Below are 21,805 nucleotides of genomic sequence, written 5' to 3' on the forward strand. Positions count from 1 at the left end.
GATTTTCTTCTGAAAAAGTGTTCACAAGATGGACTTCTCCATTAGTGTAGTCAACAGACACACAGTGGATGAAAACCAGCAATTGACAGCGCTGGGACACGTATGAATATTTCATTTACATGAGAGAGAGATGATGAACCTACTCATTCTTTCCTAATTTACTTAAAATTATTAAGAGAATTGTTGGCAAATGCTAGCAGTTCCTGGAGTAGATGTGGTAATTTGGTAGGGATGGTGGGGCTAGAAAGTTTTACCTTCTTTATTTCCTATACATCACAAACCAGCTTGATCTCTCTAAACAAAGGGTTTGACCATGGTCTATCCAATGATATGAAGCTTAACTTATTTGATAAGCAGCCTTGTAGGGTGCTAGAAGATACAGCCTTTATATTAAGAAATGTTCCATCCTTTTGATATTAAACCTACTTTCCGTGAGGACTTGTAGTGATTGACATGTACAGACAGTTTTTGGATGTTCTTTCCATTTTCTTGGCTTCAAACTTCAGTTGGGAAGAATTGTGCCATCTAAGAAATATGGTTTTGGTTTCAATGATGTTTAATTAATAATGCATAACCATGAATATATGAGGATAAGAAAGATCTGTCATACTCTCTTTCCTTTGACATTGCCTAAATTAACCTAAACAAAGCCAGCTCAGACTTAAAATGCCCATACACACAAAAGTTGAATGTCTTTTTCTGTAATTCCTGTCAGTAGAAAGCTGACTCTTTGCCACCCCATGGACTATAGCCTGCCAGGCTCCTCTGTCCATGGAATTCTCCAGGCAAGAATGCTGGAGTGGGTAGCCAACTGTTCCCTTCTCCAGGGGATCTTCCCAACCCAGGGACTGAACCTAGGTCTCCTGCATTGCAGGTGGATTCTTTACCATCTGAACGACCAGGGAAGCCCTTTAAGACCTTATTGTATGCAAATGATGGTGATGCTACCAGCCACATAGTTTGTGCCTCTCTCTTCTTGATAATATTGAAAATTTTTAGGGTTCCATGAGATATATTTCACATGGAAGTTCAGTTCACTTTAGTCACTCAGTCGTGTCCGACTCTTTGAGACCCCATGAATGGCAGCATGCCAGGCCTCCCTGTCCATCACCAACTCCTGGAGTTCACTCAGATTCACATCCATCGAGTCATTGATGCCATCCAGCCATCTCATCCTCTGTTGTCCCCTTTTCCTCCTGCCCCCAATCCCTCCCAGATCAAAGTCTTTTCCAATGAGTCAACTCTTCGCATGAGGTGGCCAAAGTACTGGAGTTTCAGCTTTAGCATCATTCCTTCCAAAGAAATCCCAGGGTTGATCTCTTTCAGAATGGACTGGTTGGATCTCCTTGCAGTCCAAGGGACTCTGAAGAGTCTTCTCCAACAACACAGTTCAAAAGCATCAATTCTTTGGTGCTCAGCCTTCTTCACAGTCCAATTCTCATATCCATACATGACCACTGGAAAAACCATAGCCTTGACTAGACGGACCTTAGTCGGCAAAGTAATGTCTCTGCTTTTGAATATGCTATCTAGGTTGGTCATAACTTTTCTTCCAAGGAGTAAGCGTCTTTTAATTTCATGGCTGCAGATACCATCTGCAGTGATTTTGGAGCCCCCAAAAATAAAGTCTGACACTGTTTCCACTGTTTCCCCATCTATTTCCCATGGAAGCTATGATATCATAAAATCGGTATGAATAGATGATACCTTTAGAGTCAAGATAATTCACTACAGAGTAGTGACATTGCACATACAACTGCATAAAACCCAAAGCTTGGAAACACTGAGCTAGACAAAGGGAAGAAATAAAAGGAAACTGTAGAAACATATGTTTGAACTTCAAACCCATTCTGCACTTAAGAAGTTCTTATTTAGCAAATAGGGATGTGTAGGGAATTTTAAAGTTGTCTTGCTTGCTTTTATAATTTACTCCATTCTGTTTTATTTTTAAGCATGAATATATATTGATAGATTTGTTTGTTAAAAGAATTTAAGAAAACATGGAGTTACATTTTGATTCTAAAAGAGAGCCAATTAGTTTCTAAAGACAGTAGTAAGTTAAATTATTGAATCTACTGAAATTGGGAAAAAAATTAATAAAAGTGTCATCTTTTAGTGCTAGATTTGTAGATTCATAGATTTTTCTAGTGCTCATCTATTTACCCGTTATATGTCTATATAGTCTGTAGGTTAAAAAATCTCTCGACCAGAGGATCTATAGGTCCCTTTTAAGTCTAAACTCTGTGATGACTATCTTTTATTCATATCAGTGATATGTTCAATGTTATTCAGATGACAACAAAGACCTTCAGTTGCAGGCATTATTTAATCTTTATCTTGACATTTTATTTTGCTTTAAGGGCTTCCCTGTTAACTCAGACAGTAAAGAATCTGCCTGCCATGCAGAAGACCCAGGTTCACACCCTGGGTCAGGAAGATCCCCTGGAGAAGGGAATGGCAACCCACTCCAGTATTCTTGCCTAGAGAATTCCATGGACAGACCATGGAGTTGCAGAATCGGACACGACTGAGCAACTAACACTTTGACATTTTATATAAGAGTTTTAGTTTTAATTTGAGTTTCAGTTACTTTGAATTATATATATAATTTTAGGAATATTCACACATACACTTTCACACATACATTGACATGAGTACGTTTTATACTGATATAATCTCTTGGCATTTTAGAGGAAGTATTGAACTTCGTATTTTGGAAAATTTAGAAAAATTTTCCATTTCTCCTCTCTTCCTCTCTCTGGTAGTAGGCTTGATGACAGTAAAGGTCGGTTTTGTTTCTGACATATTACTGCTCACACAACAAACCTGCATACCTGAACAATCTACCTTGAATGTCTGCTGTGACCATTTGACAGTTAAGGACATTTTACTTTAAAATAATGAAGAAAAACTGAGTAAACTTGTAGCTTGCAGATTTGGTTATAAAAATGATAGAATTATCATGCTTTCCTAATTCCTTGATGTACTGTCCTTCCACTAAAAAAAGAAATGATCTTTTGCTTATTATACTTTATGTTGTGTCTGTGTTAATAATAGAAATACTTTTTAATGAAATGTTGCTTTATGTATATTTCAAGCTCCTTGTTCATTTTAGTATGTAAGCTCAAAAATAATGACTAAAGAATTTTGATTGATCCTCTTATACCTTTCCAAATCTAAATAATTTCTATTAAAATATGAATGTATTGTGATGACTTTATGGTAGTTTTCCTTATAATATTTACAGCATGGTAATAAAGTGAATGAAGAGAGGTAAGAAGCCTAGTGGTGATTTGTTGGGTCCACAGAATTGACCCATTGTAAAAAAAATGAATATCCACTTACTTTTGAGCATAAGGCATACATTGTAGAATATCAGAAACAGTGTGATCGTGTTAGTTGCTCAGTCGTGTTTGACTCTTTACAATCCCATGGACTGTAGCCCACCAAGCTCCTCTGTCCATGGAGTTTTCCAGGCAAGGATACTGAAGTGGATTGCAATTCCCTTCTCCAAGGGATCTTCCCAAACAGGAATCAGACCCAAGTCTTCCCATATTGCAGGCAGATTCTTGACTGAGCCACCAGAAAGTGGAATATCAGAGGACATATACTTTTAAAAGCTTCTTCAAAATTCAGTTCAGTCGCTCAGTCATGTCTGACTCTGCCACCCCATGAACTGCAGCACGCCAAGCCTCCCTGTCCATCACCAACTCCTGGAGTTGACCCAAACTCATGTCCATTGAGTCAGTGATGCCATCCAACCGTCTCATCCTCTGTCATTCCCTTCTCCTCCTGCCTTCCATCTTTCCCAGCATCAGTGTCTTTTCAAATGATTAAAATGAGTTTAATCAAAACTTGCCTTCAGTCACATTCAGATGATACAGATTTTTATACTTTAAGTCACTCATTGATTGTCTATTCATCAAATACTATTGACTACAAACTAAGTGCTGAGCAAAATAAAAAACAGAAATAAATTTTTGCCTTAACGATTTCAGGAAAGCATGAAGGTTTGAGGAGATATTGCCACACTAATATCATAAATAACTTGTAGGTGAGATGATAACTTCACATCTGGGATGGAGTGGAAGGGTATTTGGAGGTATGGGGGGAGGCTAGATGGAACCTGAACATAGGAGGCAGGCAATAGGAAGACAGCTGGAAGCGAGCTGGTTACTGTTTTGATTTTTTTTTTTTTTTTTAGTGTGTGTGTTTTTAAAGATTATTATCCTAAATCCATTAGAGTTTTAGCTTTAGGGGTGATTGGAAAAATCATTAATATGAACTTTGGGGACTGATATGATATTTGTAGTAGTATTAGTGTGTGGAAGCATTTCATATATACATTTGATAGAATCAATCTGTTCTCAGTTGCCATCTTTAAGCATGGATTTTCATATTATTTTTAATTTCATGGTTTGTTTTGCAAGAGATTTTGAATAATAAAACAACGATCATACATAACGAACGTGATAGAGAGAACATCCATAATTTTAAAATGTCCTTCACCACAGCGTTTACAGCAACACGATTATAATCTATCGCGTTATGATCAGTGTGTTCTTTTGGCCTTTTCTTTCTGCTGAATAATTGGCAACTGCAGATTAGTTATAAAATAGATCATCTGTTATATGGTTTCTTATCTATATACAAAATGTCAAACTTCACTTTATATAAAAATCACAACCAACAAATAATTTTTGAAAGTTCTTACGGAAGTACCCTATGATTTCCTCACAATTTTTAGGTTGAGTTTTTATCATTCTTAGTCACAAATGGCAGGAAGAGGTTCCAAATTAAATTCATTTTTACCACAATCATGACATTTTCCAACTGTCTCATAAATTTGCAACATTTGTTAAAAGGGAGACTAATAGAGCAAAATGTGTCACTAGTGCCGAAGAAAACCGGCTTGTGGTAATTAGAGTGCCATCTTTAAAGACAAAGTTAGGGCTTGAAATTTTAACATAATAATTGTACCAATGAACTGTTACTGAGTTCTCACAATGTGCCAGATTCTGTGTCCAGCAATGCAAATGCATTAAGTATTAGCAAAACTTCTAATAGTATTCCTCTTCCCATTTAATAGAGAATAAGCCTTAGAAAGGTCTATGTAATTTGATGATGGTGCAGTAGGTAATGGGTAGAGAAACTGGGAATTGAAACAAGTTCTCTAAGGGCTAGTTGTAGGTGTAGACACTATTAATAGCCCAATTTTGGTATAAGAAAATGTGAGGCTTATAGAGGTCTAAATAATTCGGAGAGGTATAAATAGTAACTTAAACAGCTACTAAGTGGAAAACCAGGTATTCAAACACAGATTCTTCTAACTCTAGAGTCTAACTAAATACCTGTCAATATCATCATTAAATTTCCAGGAAATTTGAGTTGTAAGCATAAAATTTGAATTGTTTATGTCTCTTTTGTTTTGACACAGAAGGGGCAAAATTCAAGAAGTAATGCATATAGATGTTAACTGGCAAAAGAAAGGACAGTTGTTAAGGACACGGCCGAGAGCCAGGAATTTAGTAGCATGACAAATCTCACTTTGTTCCATGTTATTATTTTAGGGTCATCCTATCAAAGCAAGAGTGTTTTAGGATAAAATTTTTTACTCCCCCTAAGTGTCCCCGGTCAGAACCGTTTCATTAGGTTCCCCAAAGTCAGAAACTTGGTACACTAGCCAAAGTCCTCGAACTAGTCCTCTGTTATGTGACCCAGAGTGAATTAATTTGGCTAATTTCCTGTTTGTGACCTTTGCTGTACACTGCCTTGTGCTCTCATTATTTTTATTTCACCGTATCTTGTTTTATAAACCTCAGTGTTATGGTCCTGGGCAAGAACAGTGTCTTTCCTCTTTGCAAAGAGTACTGTAGTAGCATTCAGTTCTTAAAAACTGATGAAAACTCAATGCTCAGAAGACAAACTGGAATCTTTTACAATACCTTTTTGTCCTACTAATAAACTTTTTTAAATGAATAAAACTATCAATCACTGATTTTTCTTTATTATGAGTGTAGGAGGTGGTCACAATAATACATTATTTTTCAGAGAAATCTAGTCTTTGTTAAAGATAGTGAATTTAGAATAATCATAGATTTACATTACAATCTGTGGGACTGAGGTCTCATTAATTATATTTTGTCGAGCTATAACTTTTAGGTGTAGCAAAAAGGCAAGGTGAAGAAACAAATTTTTTTTTTTTAAAGAATCTGTTATAGGAGATGCTATTTATAAGCTAAGGGAAACTAGTAAAAATGAAGAAACTTTAATACAAATATTAGAAAATTGCATTAATCCGAACTAGAGTTTATAGTTTTCTCAAGGGAATTATTATATTAACTGTAACAGAGGCAGTTTGTGTGTTCCTGTGTGTGTATCTGTGTGTGCATTTATGTTTTACCAGAGGAAAAAGAACGTGGTGTCTTCTACACTTAGCATCCATTGGTATTTGGAGTAACATTATGTTTGCATTTTGCATAGACACAGTATTCAGATCAATTGGCCACTCCTATCGAAAGAGACACAAATAAGATTCTCTTGGCCAGCAGCTGTATTTTTAATAGTGCAAGTCTGAGTTTATATTAAAGTGAATCATTTGGGTGATTTAGATCACATTTGCTTTTTACTCTGAATATGTTTTTAATATGTCTTCATTATGTATCTTCTTCTAAAAATACATACAATTTAAGACCTTGAACTCTAGCTAGGTAATAGTTGCATTATTTCTGTCCCATATTCTCAAGTGGATGTTCTCTCTTCAATAATAAAAGCAAGCCCTTAAATTATGTTTGAGATGCTCATTACATGAACACTGTCACTGCGGTGTCACAAGTGTTAAAATAAAAATGTTAAATAATAAAGTGCCATCAGGTGTTGGTTTTTGTTCCTTCATCATGAGAAAGGGAACTTTATGAATGATGCATCACAGTGCTCTGTACATTTACATTCAAAGACCAGTTGTTAGTTTTAAGTTACTGCCAGTGAATCTTTAGAAATCACTGTGAATAATGAAGCCATTCATTGTGTTCAAGGATTTTGTCTTTCTTCAGTGATAGGATTTTCTTCTCATTTGAAAGAGTGTTTAATTACATTGCTCATCTACTTTTAATATTTAATAATAATTTTATTAGCTGTGTCAAATGAGGAGGGCAAGATTTGCAATATCTAGTACTGGTCATCAATTTTTTCTTATCATGACTTAATGAATATTATAATTACAAGGGGAGGCAGAAATATAAATTAGCTGGGTACTTGGTTGGGACTTGCTGGTTTATTGGTTTTTGTTTGAGCAAAGCCGAGAAGAGATGCAAAGAGAAGAAATGAATATCTGAGAATGTTTTAGAAGCCCTGGCACACCTTTTTGCAACCTACTAATCATTTTCATTTAAATAATAAACACCATGGCTTTGAATAAAGTTAAAAACACTGACAATAAAAATTCCTGCTGGTGCTATAGCAATTGACAGGGGGATCTTGATGACTTACAAGACTGGGTCTTGGCGGGTGTATGTTCCTTTAATCTCTATTAATGCATTTTGACAACTTTTTATTCTCTTTTCTCAATCATTTGTACTGCTGTTTGCTTTCAGCTAAGACACAGGCATGAGTTATTTTGAGTGGAAAGACTTGGCACACCTGTCATCATAATAGCAGTTTTTACTTAAGTAGTACCTCTCAGCTGAAGTTTTCAAAGTGCTTTTCACTGGGCCTATGAGGTGGTAGTCAGGAGGCACCATACATTTCAAGCCTATAAGGAAATATAACCCAGGCATTGAGGAAAAAATCATTTTCATTTTTAGTGATCTAGATATGAATATGTGTATTATAACCTCTAAATTTTAGATGCCATTTTTTTCCAAACAGGACTAGATATTGTTGAATTTAACGTGTCCTAAAACCTGTCTTAAAACGAGTGCTTTTTAACCCCCTCCAGCAACTGCTTCGAGAACGACAGCAGATGGCCAGCCGTCCCTTTGCGTCTGTTGATGTAGCCCTGGAAGTGGGAGCTGAACACACAGACTTTCTGAGAGGGTCATTAGAGGTAGGAACAGTGATGGCGAAAGGGGGCCGCTGTGATTTGCATATGTATATTACTTCTCTAATCTACATCTGCTTGTGAAGCCAAACAGAGTCTGATTATCTAGAGTTGACAAGATTCAGCTACATATGTTATGCCATTTTCAAGGCACATAGTTTTAATAGTGTGACATGAGCTGTAACAAAAGCCACTGGAGAATCTATTAGTCTAGGCAAGAGTGACAGACTGCTCACCTGGCACCCTTTCCCTGACAGATAGGAACTGAAGGAATTTAAGATACAGGTACGATGAAAGAAACAAAGGATCTATATTTAGTCCTGGGAGTGCCTAACACCCCTCAGTTAACAGGTCACATCTGTTTTATTAACAAAGTTGACTATAAAAGGTGGGTGGAAATGAGTTGCATTTTAATTACATAGTTTCACTTTTTGAATGTTGAAGGTTGTAGAATATAGTGAATATTTTAATTTTATGGCTGTATTAGAACAGTATTATATTACAAATGGGGAAATGGATTATGGTGAAAAAGAAATGATTATGTGCAAGTAAATGTGGTATTCGGATCTTGAAATAGTACATGACATGGTTTCTGAAAATAATGTGGGTTCCCAAAGAACAAAAATCCACAGATTGTGATTAACAACTCATGACAGCATTCTGAGGCGTAGTAATTTTATTCTATGCTTAATTTCCAGATTTTTTTTGTGTTATTCATGGTAAGATGTTTAAACAGGAAGTTTTAAAAATACCTTACAGTTGAAATATTTTATTCACCTTTTAAAAAGTACCCTTATGTGACTGATTCATTTTGCTATATTTCGACTTTGCTTTTCTTTGAGGAAAGCAAGGTATATAAAAATAGACTCTTCCTAATACCTAGGCACAAATATAATTGATTTTGTCCATAAAATTTTTGGTTATTCTGAAAAAAATAAAACTAAATCAGACCTTATGATGCTATACAAAGGACCAGTTTTTAGAGACATTTCTCTAAGTAAATTTTTTTTTTTTTAGCTTTTGTATCCTTGATTTTTTTACTACTCTAGATCACAGGCTGTCACAGAAGCTTAGAACATTAGATAATATGTGGGTGTATCTTCTATTGCTTAGGGAGCAGTGCTCTAATTTCTAACTTTGCAGTAAGTACTCTTTCATTCTGGCCCTTAATTTCAAATAACTGTAGTATAGAACTTGTAACAAATTGAAAACTATATCTGAATCTAACTTCCTTTTTCTCCTCATCTATTTAAAGCATTCTTGAATGCTGTTAAAACCCAACTCACAAGAGAAAAGCAAATGTAAATGACATCTATGTAAGTTGAGATAAAACACTCATAAACTTAAGGAACAGATGTAATAAATATACATAGTAAATACTTTATTTTATAGAGTTTAAAAACTTCTACCTCTACTTTCTTTTTGCTCATATTTACTTGGTAGTCCTTTTATTTGCTTATTTCCGACTTCTCTGTATCCTTTTGTTATTACTAGTTATATGAATGACTGGTGTGTCTCTGTTTCTTTTGTATCACTTGTTTTCTAAAATTTAAATTCAGAGTATCATGGAAGAATAAAACCTACCTGCTGCTGCTGCTGCTAAGTCACTTCAGTCGTGTCCGACTCTGTGTGACCCCATAGACGGCAGCCCACCAGGCTCCCCGTCCCTGGGATTCTCCTGGCAAAAACACTGGAGTGGGTTGCCATTTCCTTCTCCAATGCATGAAAGTGAAAAGTCAAGTCACTCAGTTGTGTCCGACTCTCAGCGACCCCATGGACTGCAGCCTACTAGGCTCCTCCTTCCATGGGATTTTCCAGGGAAAAGTACTGGAGTAGGTTGCCATTGCCTTCTCCAAAACCTACCTACCTACTCCCATTTAGAAAGATTTCTGGAGATCTGGTTCTACTTACCAATGTGTAGTTTTGTTGGGTTTTTGTAACAGCTTTGTTAAAATATAGTTCATATGCCATGCAATTTACCCATTTAAACTGTGCAATTTAGGGGTTTTAGTATATTCAGAATTGTGTAACCATCACCAAAAATCAGTTTTAGAACGTCTTCATCTTCCCTTAAAGAAACTCCCTTCTCATCCCCTCTCTTTTTCCCAAAGCCTCATTCTCAACTGTAGACAAGCCCTAATCTACTTTTCGTCCTTATATGTGTTTCCTCTGGTATATTTTCATTCTATTTCATACAAATGGGAGTCATACAATATGTGGTCTTTCATGACTAGCTTCTATTACTTAGCCTTAATGTTTTCAAGTTTCATCCCACATTGTGGATGAGTATTTAGTTTCCTTCTATTGTGAAGCAATATTTTATATTATTGATATAAGAGAGGTGACTCAGGTGATAAAGAATATGCCTGCCAATGAAGAGACATGGATTAATTCCTGGGTCAGGAAGATGCCCTGGAGTGGGAAATGGCAACCCACTCCAGTATTCTTGCCTGGAAAATTCCAGGGACAAAAGATCCTGGCTTGCTACAGTCCATGGAGTCACAAAGAGTTGGACACGACTAAGCGACTGAGCATGCACACACACATTATTGATATAGCACAATTTGTTTTTGCACTCGTGAGTTGATGAACATCTAGGCTGTTTCTTCTTTTTGAATATTTTGAAAAATGCTACTGTGAATATTTGTCTACAAATTTTGTTTCCTTTTTGTTGGAATATATAAATAAGAATTGAATTTTTGGGTAATATGGTAAGTTTTTTATTACTTGTTGAAAAGACTTTCTATCTCCACTGAATGATCTTGGGACTCCTATTTCAAATCAGTTGACCAAGTGTGAGAATTTGTTTTCATAATCTCAATAAGGTGAAGGTAAGGTGAAGTCGCTCAGTCATGTCCGACTCTTTGCGACCCCACGGACTGTAGCCTACCAGGCTCTTCCATCCATGGGATTTTCCAGGCAAGAGTACTGGAGTGGGTTGCCATTTCCTTCTCCAATACCATTCCATTAATCTATAGATCTATCATATGACAATACAGCACTATTTTGATTACTATAGTTTTGTAGTAAGTTTTAGAATTAGAAAATATGAGTCCTCCAGCTGTATTTGTTTTGAACATTGTTTGGCTATTCTGTGCCCTTTGAATTTTGACAGGAATTTTAGGATCAGTTTGTCAATTTCTGCAAAGAATCTCACTAGTACTTTAATAGGGATTGTATAAAATCTGTAAATCAACTTGGGAGAATTTACAGTATCTTAACATGTACTTTATTAAGGTAGTAGCTTTGTTAATTGAGTACCTTTATCCATGCTCCAAATAAATTTAGGATTCTAAATTCAATATCAGATTTTCTTCATCTTGATAAACAAGTATGATTTCTGATATTTAAAATTCCCTATATCCATATATTTCTGATCTCAAGTAAATTGACAATTTAAATTTTAAAAGAAATTTAAAGTTGAAAATATTGTCCTTCAGTAATTTTTATAGCTTAAATTGTTTTCTTATATGAATTTAATATCAGAAATAAATAATGACTGCTAATTGCTAATTTATTTAATATTCTTTGGAAAATAATAGAAGTAAAAGCATAAGGTTTAAAATCATATTTTGTTTTTTCCTTTGCATTTTGTAATTACTGCTAAGTGGAAGTTATCTATCTGCTGTATATACACATACATGTGTGTACATATACATTTGTATGTTGTATGTGAGATTTCCTTTCCATTGTCACAGTGCTCTAGATCCACTTCAGATCTCTTTTTATATATATAACCTAGTATGATGTGGCATTGATTTGCTTACACAGCAATATATGAAGCCTAGGCCTATTCTGAGATAACATTAAGGACTTTATTTAAACCTAGAAAATAAAAGTAATTTTAAAATTCCTTTGCTGGGTTTTTCTTAAAATTCAGAGATGAAATTCAACCCAAAGCCATAGGTTAGCTGGCTATTCCTATTTTGTACATATTCATTGAGTCTTCATAATGTGGTAATTTAAGGAATAGATTTCTTTCAATTTAAATTGGACTCTCTGAGTTCCACATCTATATTGTCAGGGGGAGAATATAGGTCTAATATAGAATTACTTATGCTTGATGCATCCATAGTAATGCTTCTGTACACCAAAATGTCCTATTCTATGAAGCAGACATGTTCCTAAAAGTTTGTGTGAGTTGATTATGTTTGTTAATGGATGAAGAGTGTTCAGTCTTCATAGGAACTGTGTAGTAAACCCTAGGTGTAAAAACTCTTTGTGAGTGAAAAAAAGATTATGTTATGAATAATCACCCCCTCAATTATCTGTAAGCAAGTTTGAGTCATTATATTTTTCTAAATTATAGTGAAAAATTAAGGACTTATTAAAATTTAATAAATACACTTAGAAAATAAATTTATAAACTCAATTTGTTAGTTGATTTTAAATTTATTGTAAAACAAAATAGGGTTATTTTTGTGATGACCTTGTGACCCATATAGTGTATTTTATCAATTTTCTTCCACTGAGAAATAGCATGTTAATTTATAGTAATTGCTTAACAGATGTTTCTGGCATGCTGCATATACACCAAGCACTCTTCTTAGCACTTTAGAAGCATCAGGGAACACAACAAAGAATGCTGTCCTTGCAGAGTTCGTATGATAACAGGGAGAATGCTGCTGCTGCTGCTAAGTTGCTTTAGTCGTGTCCGACTCTGTGCGATCCCATACACGGCAGCCCACCAGGCTCCCCCGTCCCTGGGATTCTCCAGGCAGGAAGAGAATACTCCATCCCACTGGAGTGGGATGCCATTCCCTTCTCCAATGCATGAAAGTAAAAAGTGAAAGTGAAGTCCTAGGTTGTTTAATATGTTAGGAGGTGGTAAGTGCAATGGAACAGGAAAAAAGTAAAACAGGATAAGGTTTGGAGAGTGCTTTGTGGAGTTGGGGGAGAGCATTCATATTGAATCGGGTGTGGTCAGGGTGACCTCATTGAGAAGGTGAGAGTTGAGCAAGGCTTGAAAGAGGTAAAGGAATTAACCTTTTAAGAATTAACCTTTTAATTAATTAATTAATTAATTAAGAATTCCTCTTAAGAGCAATTAACCTCTTAAGATTCTCAAGGGAAAGTGTTCCTAGCAAAGAAAATGGCTAGAGCAGAGGTGCTAAGGTGGTGGGCATGTCGGATAAGTTCACGAAATAGCAGGCTTTGGGCAGGGGCAGGTACAGGACGAGGCAGAAGATATAGGGTCTTGTAGACCTTTTGTGAAAACTTTGACATTCAATCCTAAGCGAAGAGGAAAGAGTCAGTTGCAGGATTGACTGACATAATCTGTTTCTAAAAGATTATTCTGCCTTTGGGGTTGAGAATAGTTTGATGTGGGATATCATTAGATGGTTTCCTGACAAGCAGACATCAAGACAAGGAATTGGTTCATTTGAAGAATATGCTGGTAGGGAAATGAGAAAGGGAATGGAGAGCAGCTAATACCACTATGGTAAACTAGGGCTTGATTTCCGTGGAGACACTCTGAGAGTCAGGGTAAAATGCAAGTCACACTACGGACATCAGGGCAACAGAGCTGAGTGTTTATTCCTCAACTCCCTCCAATCACTGATCGAGGGCCACTTCCCAGGAAGTCCCAGAAAGCCCCCAGGCAAAGAAATGAAAGCTTTGGGTTTGGAAATTAGCAGAAAACTGACATGGTGACTGAGAGGTTGGAAATCAACCCGAAGTTTCTGCTATGAGGGGCAAGTTTAGAGGGACAGAAGCTTATTACAAAGCTTCTGTGGGAATCCATGCAAGAGGTAATGGTGGCGAGAGGCGGATTTTAGCAGTGAAGTGTCTGATTCTGGACTTTGTTTTTAAGTCATGATGTGTTCTCATTTTGAAAGTCTAGAGACTTTGTGTTTGTAAGATCCAAACAGAAAAGAAGACAGGATTTTTTCTCCTTAACTGGCACTGTAATGGATCGAGAGCCTCTTATGCTGTTGTATGTACTCACTAAGAGAAATAGTCGCAATCTCTCAGAATATCCTCTCAAACAACAAAATCCGTGCCTTTCCTCTATAATAACAGAAACCACGAGAAACTGAGGTAAAAGAACCGAGAGGCCATTAAGTGACTTAGGTTGACTAGGCTTCCTAGGTCTGGTGTCGCATGAAAAATATACAGTTTGGTCCCTTTAGTTTGATGTTAAAAATGTACTTTCCTTGTTCATGTTTTTTTGTGGGGAAAATAGTGGTAGGAAGGAAGGAGTTGGCAGTTTTGTAAACTTAGATGAGTCCTCCAGTGTCGCTGATAGTTTTTGCTGGGATATTATTCTTTGTTTCTATTTTTATTTCAAATTATTTTAGCCAATTATTTTTTGCTTCCTACCTCTGATACTGAAAAACTAGAAACCATTTTAATGGCCAAAAGTAAAGCATTTGTTACTTAATTTATTATATTTTACAAAATGGTGTATAAATGGTGATCTATTTTTTGATAAACATTGAAAAAAGTCTGGTATAATAAATTCTTAATAATAAATGTTGTATAGGTGGGTGGCATATATGGGTTATTCATGTTGCAAGTCAGTGTTGTCCTTTCTATTACGGTATGCGTGGCTGTTTTTAACAAGGAAAAAATAAAAGCAACAACAAAGCAAAAATATAAAATATTAAGTTTTCCCCTCAAGTTTTAGACCCTTGTATTGACTGCATATTGGAGCTTGAAATTTTGCCAGTTATTCAAAATAAACATTTTCAACCATCATTTCTGTGTTAGGGAATAGAAACTCTTATACATATTATACATATTCTGGACTGCCCTGTTAATGTTTTTACCCATCATGATTAATTTATCCACATTTCAATTTTTGAAAATGTAGGTGACCATTGGGTTTTATTCTACAAGGTTAGTACTTAGGTGTTCACGAAGCATTACACTCAAGAGTGCTTTCCAAACAATACAGGTAACGATTATATGTCAAGGTAAGTAACTTAAACCTGAGCTTCCTAGGTCATGTTCAGTTCAGTTCAGTTCAGTCGCTCAGTCATGTCCGACTCTTTGCAACCCCATGAATTGCAGCATGCCAGGGCTCCCTGTCCATCACCGACTCCTGGAGTTCACTCAGACTCACGTCCACCAAGTCAGTGATGCCATCCAGCCGTCTCATCCTCTGTTGTCCCCTTCTCCTCCTACCCCCAATCCCTCCCAGCAACAGAGTCTTTTCCAGTGAGTCAACTCTTCGCATGAGGTGGCCAAAGTACTAGAGCTTCAGCTTTAGCATCCTTCCTGCCAAAGAAATCCCAGGGCTGATCTCCTTCAGAATGGACTGGTTGGATCTCCTTGCAGTCCAAGGGACTCTGAAGAGTCTTCTTCAACACCACATTTCAAGTGCATCAATTCTTCGGCGCTCAGCCTTCTTCACAGTCCAAATCTCACATTCATACATGACCACAGGAAAAACCATAGCCTTGACTAGATGGACCTTAGTCGGCAAAGTAATGTCTCTGCTTTTGAATATGCTATCTCGGTTGGTCGTAACTTTTCTTCCAAGGAGAACAAGTGAAAAGTTTAAATTGAGTTTAAGATGCTGTTTTTTAAAACTTATATACATACACTATCTCAATCTCATTTGAGCATTATGTCAGTCTTACAAAATACAAAGCAGATTTTGTTTGTTCTGTTGACTATTGAAGGAACTGAGACTCTGTGAACTTAAGATCTTTGGTCAAGATCACAGTGTAGTCACCAGCAGAGAATGGGGTGGCAAAAAGCCAGATACAACTTAGCAACTAAACAACAACAGAGCAAGAACAGAGTTTGAATCTCAGATTGGCCCTGGAATTTCTCTTTCACAGCATTCTCAAATATGCTGATTTTAGTTCAAACTGAGAAAACATTTTAGGCCCCAACGTATCTCTGGAGTACTTTTTGTTGTAAAGCTGTTTATAAGCATAGAGTTACCTAATATTTATGTAGTATTCTTTGATTCCTGATGCTCATGAGTAATGGAGACAGTTCAACCTATTACACTACACAAGAAAAAGGTGACAGACACATTGTTTAAAGCAAGGCCAGACACAGTGAGCGTCTCTCATGTTAAGAGCATTGCTGGCTTTGCTCCCAGAGCAGCTTGAGCCCAGTTCTCTGCTGATGGACACAGCCAGAGGCCTCTCGAGCATTTTATTCCTGCCCTGGCATCTTCATGGGCAGTAATTCCAATGGATAGCCTGAGCATTTCCTGGGTCTCTGATTTTTTTCAGATTGTTACGGCTGTCTTGCAGTACTTCATATTTTAATTATTTTATTAAAACTTATTCTTAGTGTTCTGATTATAAAAATAATAAATCCTCATTGTAGAAAAATACAGAAATAATAAAAATTAAAATATTTCACCCATACGTATCCACTGTTGAAACTTTTATATCCTTCCAACATTTTCCTTTTGCATATATGTATGTTTACAAAATTCAAAGTGTATTCTATACGTGATTTTGCATCCTGTTTTTCTCATTATAATAAGAAAAATTTGTACTTCTGAGTTTGATTTTAAAATGTCCTGTCAGTTTTTCTGTAGTATAACATAATTTATTTGACTGTTTTATTTTTAAATAGCTTGATTCTAATTTCACACTATTACAAATAGGGCTATAGTTAATGTTTATACATAACTCTTGATCCTAATCTACAAAAAGATAAACTGCTGGGTCAATAATTGTGACCTTTTATGCATCTTGATCGATGGACGTGAGTTTGAGTGAACTCCGGGAGTTGGTGATGGACAGGGAGGCCTGGCGTGCTGCGATTCATGGATTCGCAGAGTCTGACACGACTGAGCAACTGATCTGATGCATCTTGATATATTGCTTACTTACTTTCCAGAAATGTCCTTTTTCAAACTACCTTTAACAAGGAGTGAGAATTCCTGTTTTCCTACATTTTTGTCAAAAATTATTTTAAAAGCAATTTTAAAACAATTTTGGTAATTTTGTATAAGAAATGTTATATTCTCCAACAGACTTATCAGTATTAATAGTAAAATCAAATATTTTCATATTGTTTTTAACCATTTGTATTTCTCCTAGTTCATTTTATTAACTGTTATTCCCATGTCCTCTTCTGTTAAATATCATCTACTGTTAGTAATTGGATTACATAAGAAATTTTTTATTAGTTACAGAAAATTTGAAAATGTTTCTTAACTAATTCAGTATCTTTCTTCATCCTTCTATTGGAGCTTTTTTGCTTAAGTTGCTTATTAAATATTTGTAATTTTCTGTTACAAATATTTCCCTTCTGGTTATCACTATTAAAATATTATATTATATCAAATATAATTGAATATTATATTTAATATTTAATGAATTGATTAAATAAATATTAATATATTTAATATTTAAATATTATATTTTCTCTATTTTTTTCCCTACTAATCAAACTGGTTTAGTAATACTTTCAGATATTACTCTTGCTTTTTTTTAATCTTAAATTTTTAAATGATCTTTGCTTCTTTGATGGCCTTCTCTTGAATTAAAGGTTTTTTAAAATCATGATTTCCTTTTCTCCTCACCTAATATGCACATTACACACTCTTTTTCCCCTTTTGGCCAATACTCTTAAAATTTTAGCAGGTATAGTTTCAGTCTGAATATAATGAGCTCTTCCCTAATATGAATAGAAAGTCTTCAAACAATTGACCTTGTTTTCATCTTATATATCATAATTATCTTATTTGTAGTTTTGTGAATTTTAAACATTGTTATTATTGTTGCTGTTTTACATGATCAATATTTATCTAAATTTTCCTATATAGTCGCTATTTTCTTTGCTCACTGTTCTTTGCATTGAGAGCTTCCTTCTGAAATGTTTCTGCCTATTATTTTTCTTTAAAATTCCTTTAGCACATGTCTTCTGATGATCAACTCTTAGCTTGCTGACCATTGCCCCTCTCTTTAGTTTCACATAAGGCCTTGGAGCATCACCATTGCTTACAGTCTAAAAAATGTTTTGGAAATACACATTATCAAGCATCTAGTTACTTTGCAGTAGGAGTGCCTCACTCAAACACTTTGCTTACGTGAAAATTTTTCTGGCTTTTGGCTTCCATTGTTGCAACTGAGAAATCTTCTGACAGTATAGCTGTCATTCTTTTAGAGCTAATCTAGCTTTTCTTACCAGTGGTTTTTTTTAAAGCCCTTTGTCTTTGGTGTTCTGCAGTTTTATGGTGATTTTCCTAAGCATACATTTATTTGTATTTATCCTCTTTGGCTTATTTTGTGCTTTCTAGATCTAAGGATTCAGACCTTTCAGAATTTCTTTCTGTTTACCGCTAAAATTTCTCAGTTATCCCTTTGAGTTTTTTGTCTCCTTCATTTTCTCTATTTTCCTAAAATACTAATTAGTTGGATATCAGATTTACTCATTCTACCCTCAGAATCTCTTAATCTCTCAGGTTAGTGCTTTCTATCTCCTCTCTCTGTGTTTCTTCAGAGCCTTGTTACAGCTCACTAATTCTTGCTCTCTACCCTAGCCACTGGATATTTTTAAACAGATTTTTTTTTTTTTCATTTTTGAAAGTTCTGTTTGGTTTTTCTTCAAATCTACTTAGCACTTTTCAAAAGTCTCTTCTTGCTTGCTAGTTTTTATTGCCTCACAATTCATTCCAAACAATTATTTTTATTTTATTTAAATATCTGAAATCATTTTATCAAATAGATCATTTATTAAATAGATATTTTAAAAGATCATTTTAATATCTGAAATCCTTGGAAATTGAAATCTATCTGTTTCTTTCCATGGGCTCTCATTTACTGTGGCTTATTTCCTTGTGAGTTTGATGATCCTTGTAAACTCTTATTTGTTTAATCTTAATCTGTGGTTTCCTGGAGGCCTAAATAAAGAATGCTTTCCTCCAGCCATTTCTTCCAGGGTCCCTGGCATGGCACAGGGATCTCAAACTCAGCTTTCTTATCCTGTAAATCACTTATATCAGCTTTTATCCTCAGGGAATCTGCTTTTATGTTTGCTTGCAGCTCCCTGCTCCCCTTTCCAGTTTTAGCTGTTTGTCTTGGAGCACTCCCTAACTGCAATGCTTATAATTTGGTTATTTTGTAGTGAGAGGACCCTGCTTAAATATTAATAGCTTTGTCTTCAGTAGGAGCTCAGTTTCCCAGCGTGCAGGTTCTCTTCTCTTTGGATTGCTGTTCTCTTGGCATTAGCTTAATTATATTCATTCTTACTACTGAGATTCCAGTATTGACTACCTCTGAGGGGATAGCCGGAGAAGGCAATGGCACCCCACTCCAGTACTCTTGCCTGGAAAATCCATGGACGGAGGAGCCTGGTAGGCTGCAGTCCATAGGGTCGCTAAGAGTCGGACACGACTGAGCAACTTCACTTTCACTCTTCACTTTCATGTATTGGAGAAGGAAATGGCAATCCACTCCAGTGTTCTTGCCTGGAGAATCCCAGGGATGGGGGAGCTTGATGGGCTGCCGTCTATGGGGTCGCACAAGAGACTTAGCAGCAGCAGCAGCAGAGGCGGATAGCAGAGAACCCTCCCTACTTGTAAACGGATTAGTGGTGTAGAAACAGTCAAGCCACCAACTTCCTACTGATCTTTTTAAACCCCCTAATGCTCAAGAACAAGAAAGACTCAGAACACATATTACGCTTTTTCTTAGCCACTTGGGGATTAGAGGGTCCTAGGAAGCTCTGTCAGGGATTATATTGATCTTCTTGGTGTTTACAGAGTTCTCTAGACCAAGTCTCTGTAATATCCCTGCCCTGGGTCTTGATGCTGATTTCTATTCACTTTCCCAGTTCAAAGAGGGTAGCATTCAGCAGGACCCAAGCCCTATTTGCACATAAATACTCACAGGCTACAGGGGCTGTTTGCCTCAAAGAAGGAGATGATTTTCAATTAGTAGTAGAGAGAAGGAAACTGCTAAGGTCACATCTTCTCACCTTCTTCATAACAAATGCTTTAGAAGACAAATGGCTTTCTTATTTTAAGAAAATTATTTAGAAAAAATAGATTTTTATATGTACATCTTTGGTCTTGAAGTAAGGAAGTAACTGGTAGTAATGTTTCTGTACTTTTCTGTACTTTTTTTTTTTGGTATTTCCTACTATTGCCCATGTTCAGTTACTGCTCTCATTTTTCAAAAGAAAGATGTTTGAATATATACTCAGGTAGAGCAAAGTATACTAAATATTTTATTAACTTGATATCCCATGAGCATCAATTGCCAACAGTATAGAAAAAGGATTAATATAAAACAGTACAAAAGCGTTACAAACAGTACTTGAAGTAACAGGTTTCCCTAGTTGCATTTAGAATTTTTGTGGTCTTTGTTTTAAAATTGTCAGACTTCACCACGACCATTTAGCGGAAAATGTTTTCCAAAAAGATTTTAGAATTTATAAGATTTGGAATTATAATAATTATAATGGATTTCATGATTGAACGAAGCATGAGTTAAGAATTAAAGATGAATGAGTCTTCAGAATTAACATGATAAGGATAGAACCCATTAACATGGGATGACTATAATACAATACTTAAATTACTGAAATCTTCTTGCCCCTAAATTAATATAATCAGAAGTCATAATATGTTTAGGCCTGAGAAAAGTCATCTGTTTATATTTTTAATACATAGCTTTATAAATGCTCTAGATTAATGATTAACTGTACTTGTAAGTAAAATACTGCTAGCATCATTCAGAATTCACTGAGTTCAAAGCTAAGGATATATATTTATATTTTTATGAACTTTCAAAATTAAAATTTTATAAATGGAAGTTTTCATTGGGCTATTAAAACATTGAGATTATCTTGCCTTAAATCACTTAAAATGAATGTAAACTATGATGGAGAAGAATATAAAGATGAGAATAAACAACAACAAAAAGACAAGCCCAGTTTCACCTCACGGTGTTTGATATGATAAACAGAAACATTTACAAATAGAAAAGGCTTATAACCCTGGTTGCCTATATCCATATTGGCTGTCATTCAGCAGAATAATACATTACTTAAGGATACTGTCATATCATGGTTGCAGTTTTGCAAATAAGAAGTGGCTATGTAAAGTATACTACAGTATCATGTATTGGGAAGTCATAAATACAGTTTAGCAATTCTTGAGGGCAGTGTCCCGGCTCTGACAAAAAAAGCTTAAATTTCCAACATCCTTATTTTTCACCTACTCACAGATAAAACAGACAGTATATTGCTGCTGCTGCTAAGTTGCTTCAGTCGTGTCCGACTCTGTGCTACCCCAGAGACGGCAGTCCACCAGGCTCCTTTGTCCCTGGGATTCTCCAGGCAAGAACACTGGAGTGGGTTGCCATTTCTTTCTCCAATGCATGAAAGGAAAAGGGAAAGTGAAGTCATTCAGTCATGTCCGACTCTTAGGGACCCCACGGACTGCAGCCTACCAGGCTCCTCTGTCCATGGGATTTTCCAGGCAAGAGTACTGGAGTGGGTTGCCGTTGCCTTCTCTGAGACAGTATATGGGACCCATACAAAAAAAATTGTGGGCAGATTAAATTTGCTGCAACCAAGAACACACAGTATTCATGGGTATCTTTGAATAATGTCAAACGTTTCCAACACTCATTCCTTGTGTATATGTTAAAACAATGATATTTAATATATTAACATAAAACCAATATCAATGTCAATTAATACAAATTACTCAGTAACTAACATAAAAAGTGAAAGTGAAGTTGCTCAGTCGTGTCTGACTCTTTGCGACCCCATGGACTGTAGACTACAGGCTTCTCTGGCAAGAATACTGGAGTGGGTTGCCATTTCCTTCTTCAG

General features: G+C 35.8%; 1 protein-coding gene across 3 annotated transcripts in view; it reads left to right on the forward strand.

Moving 5' to 3' along the window:
• The window catches only part of ATRNL1 (attractin like 1), an 809,337-nt gene that overhangs the window by 523,421 nt on the left and 264,111 nt on the right, over positions 1-21,805 (forward strand). For all 3 annotated transcript variants that reach the window (XM_069567614.1, XM_069567615.1, XM_069567616.1), the window contains exon 27: positions 7,937-8,044. In XM_069567614.1, the coding sequence (XP_069423715.1) occupies positions 7,937-8,044 (108 nt within the window). The remainder of the gene's footprint in view (positions 1-7,936; positions 8,045-21,805) is intronic.

This window comes from Ovis canadensis, chromosome 22, assembly GCF_042477335.2.
Source record: "Ovis canadensis isolate MfBH-ARS-UI-01 breed Bighorn chromosome 22, ARS-UI_OviCan_v2, whole genome shotgun sequence".
In the NCBI taxonomy this organism is placed as follows: Eukaryota; Metazoa; Chordata; class Mammalia; order Artiodactyla; family Bovidae; genus Ovis; species Ovis canadensis.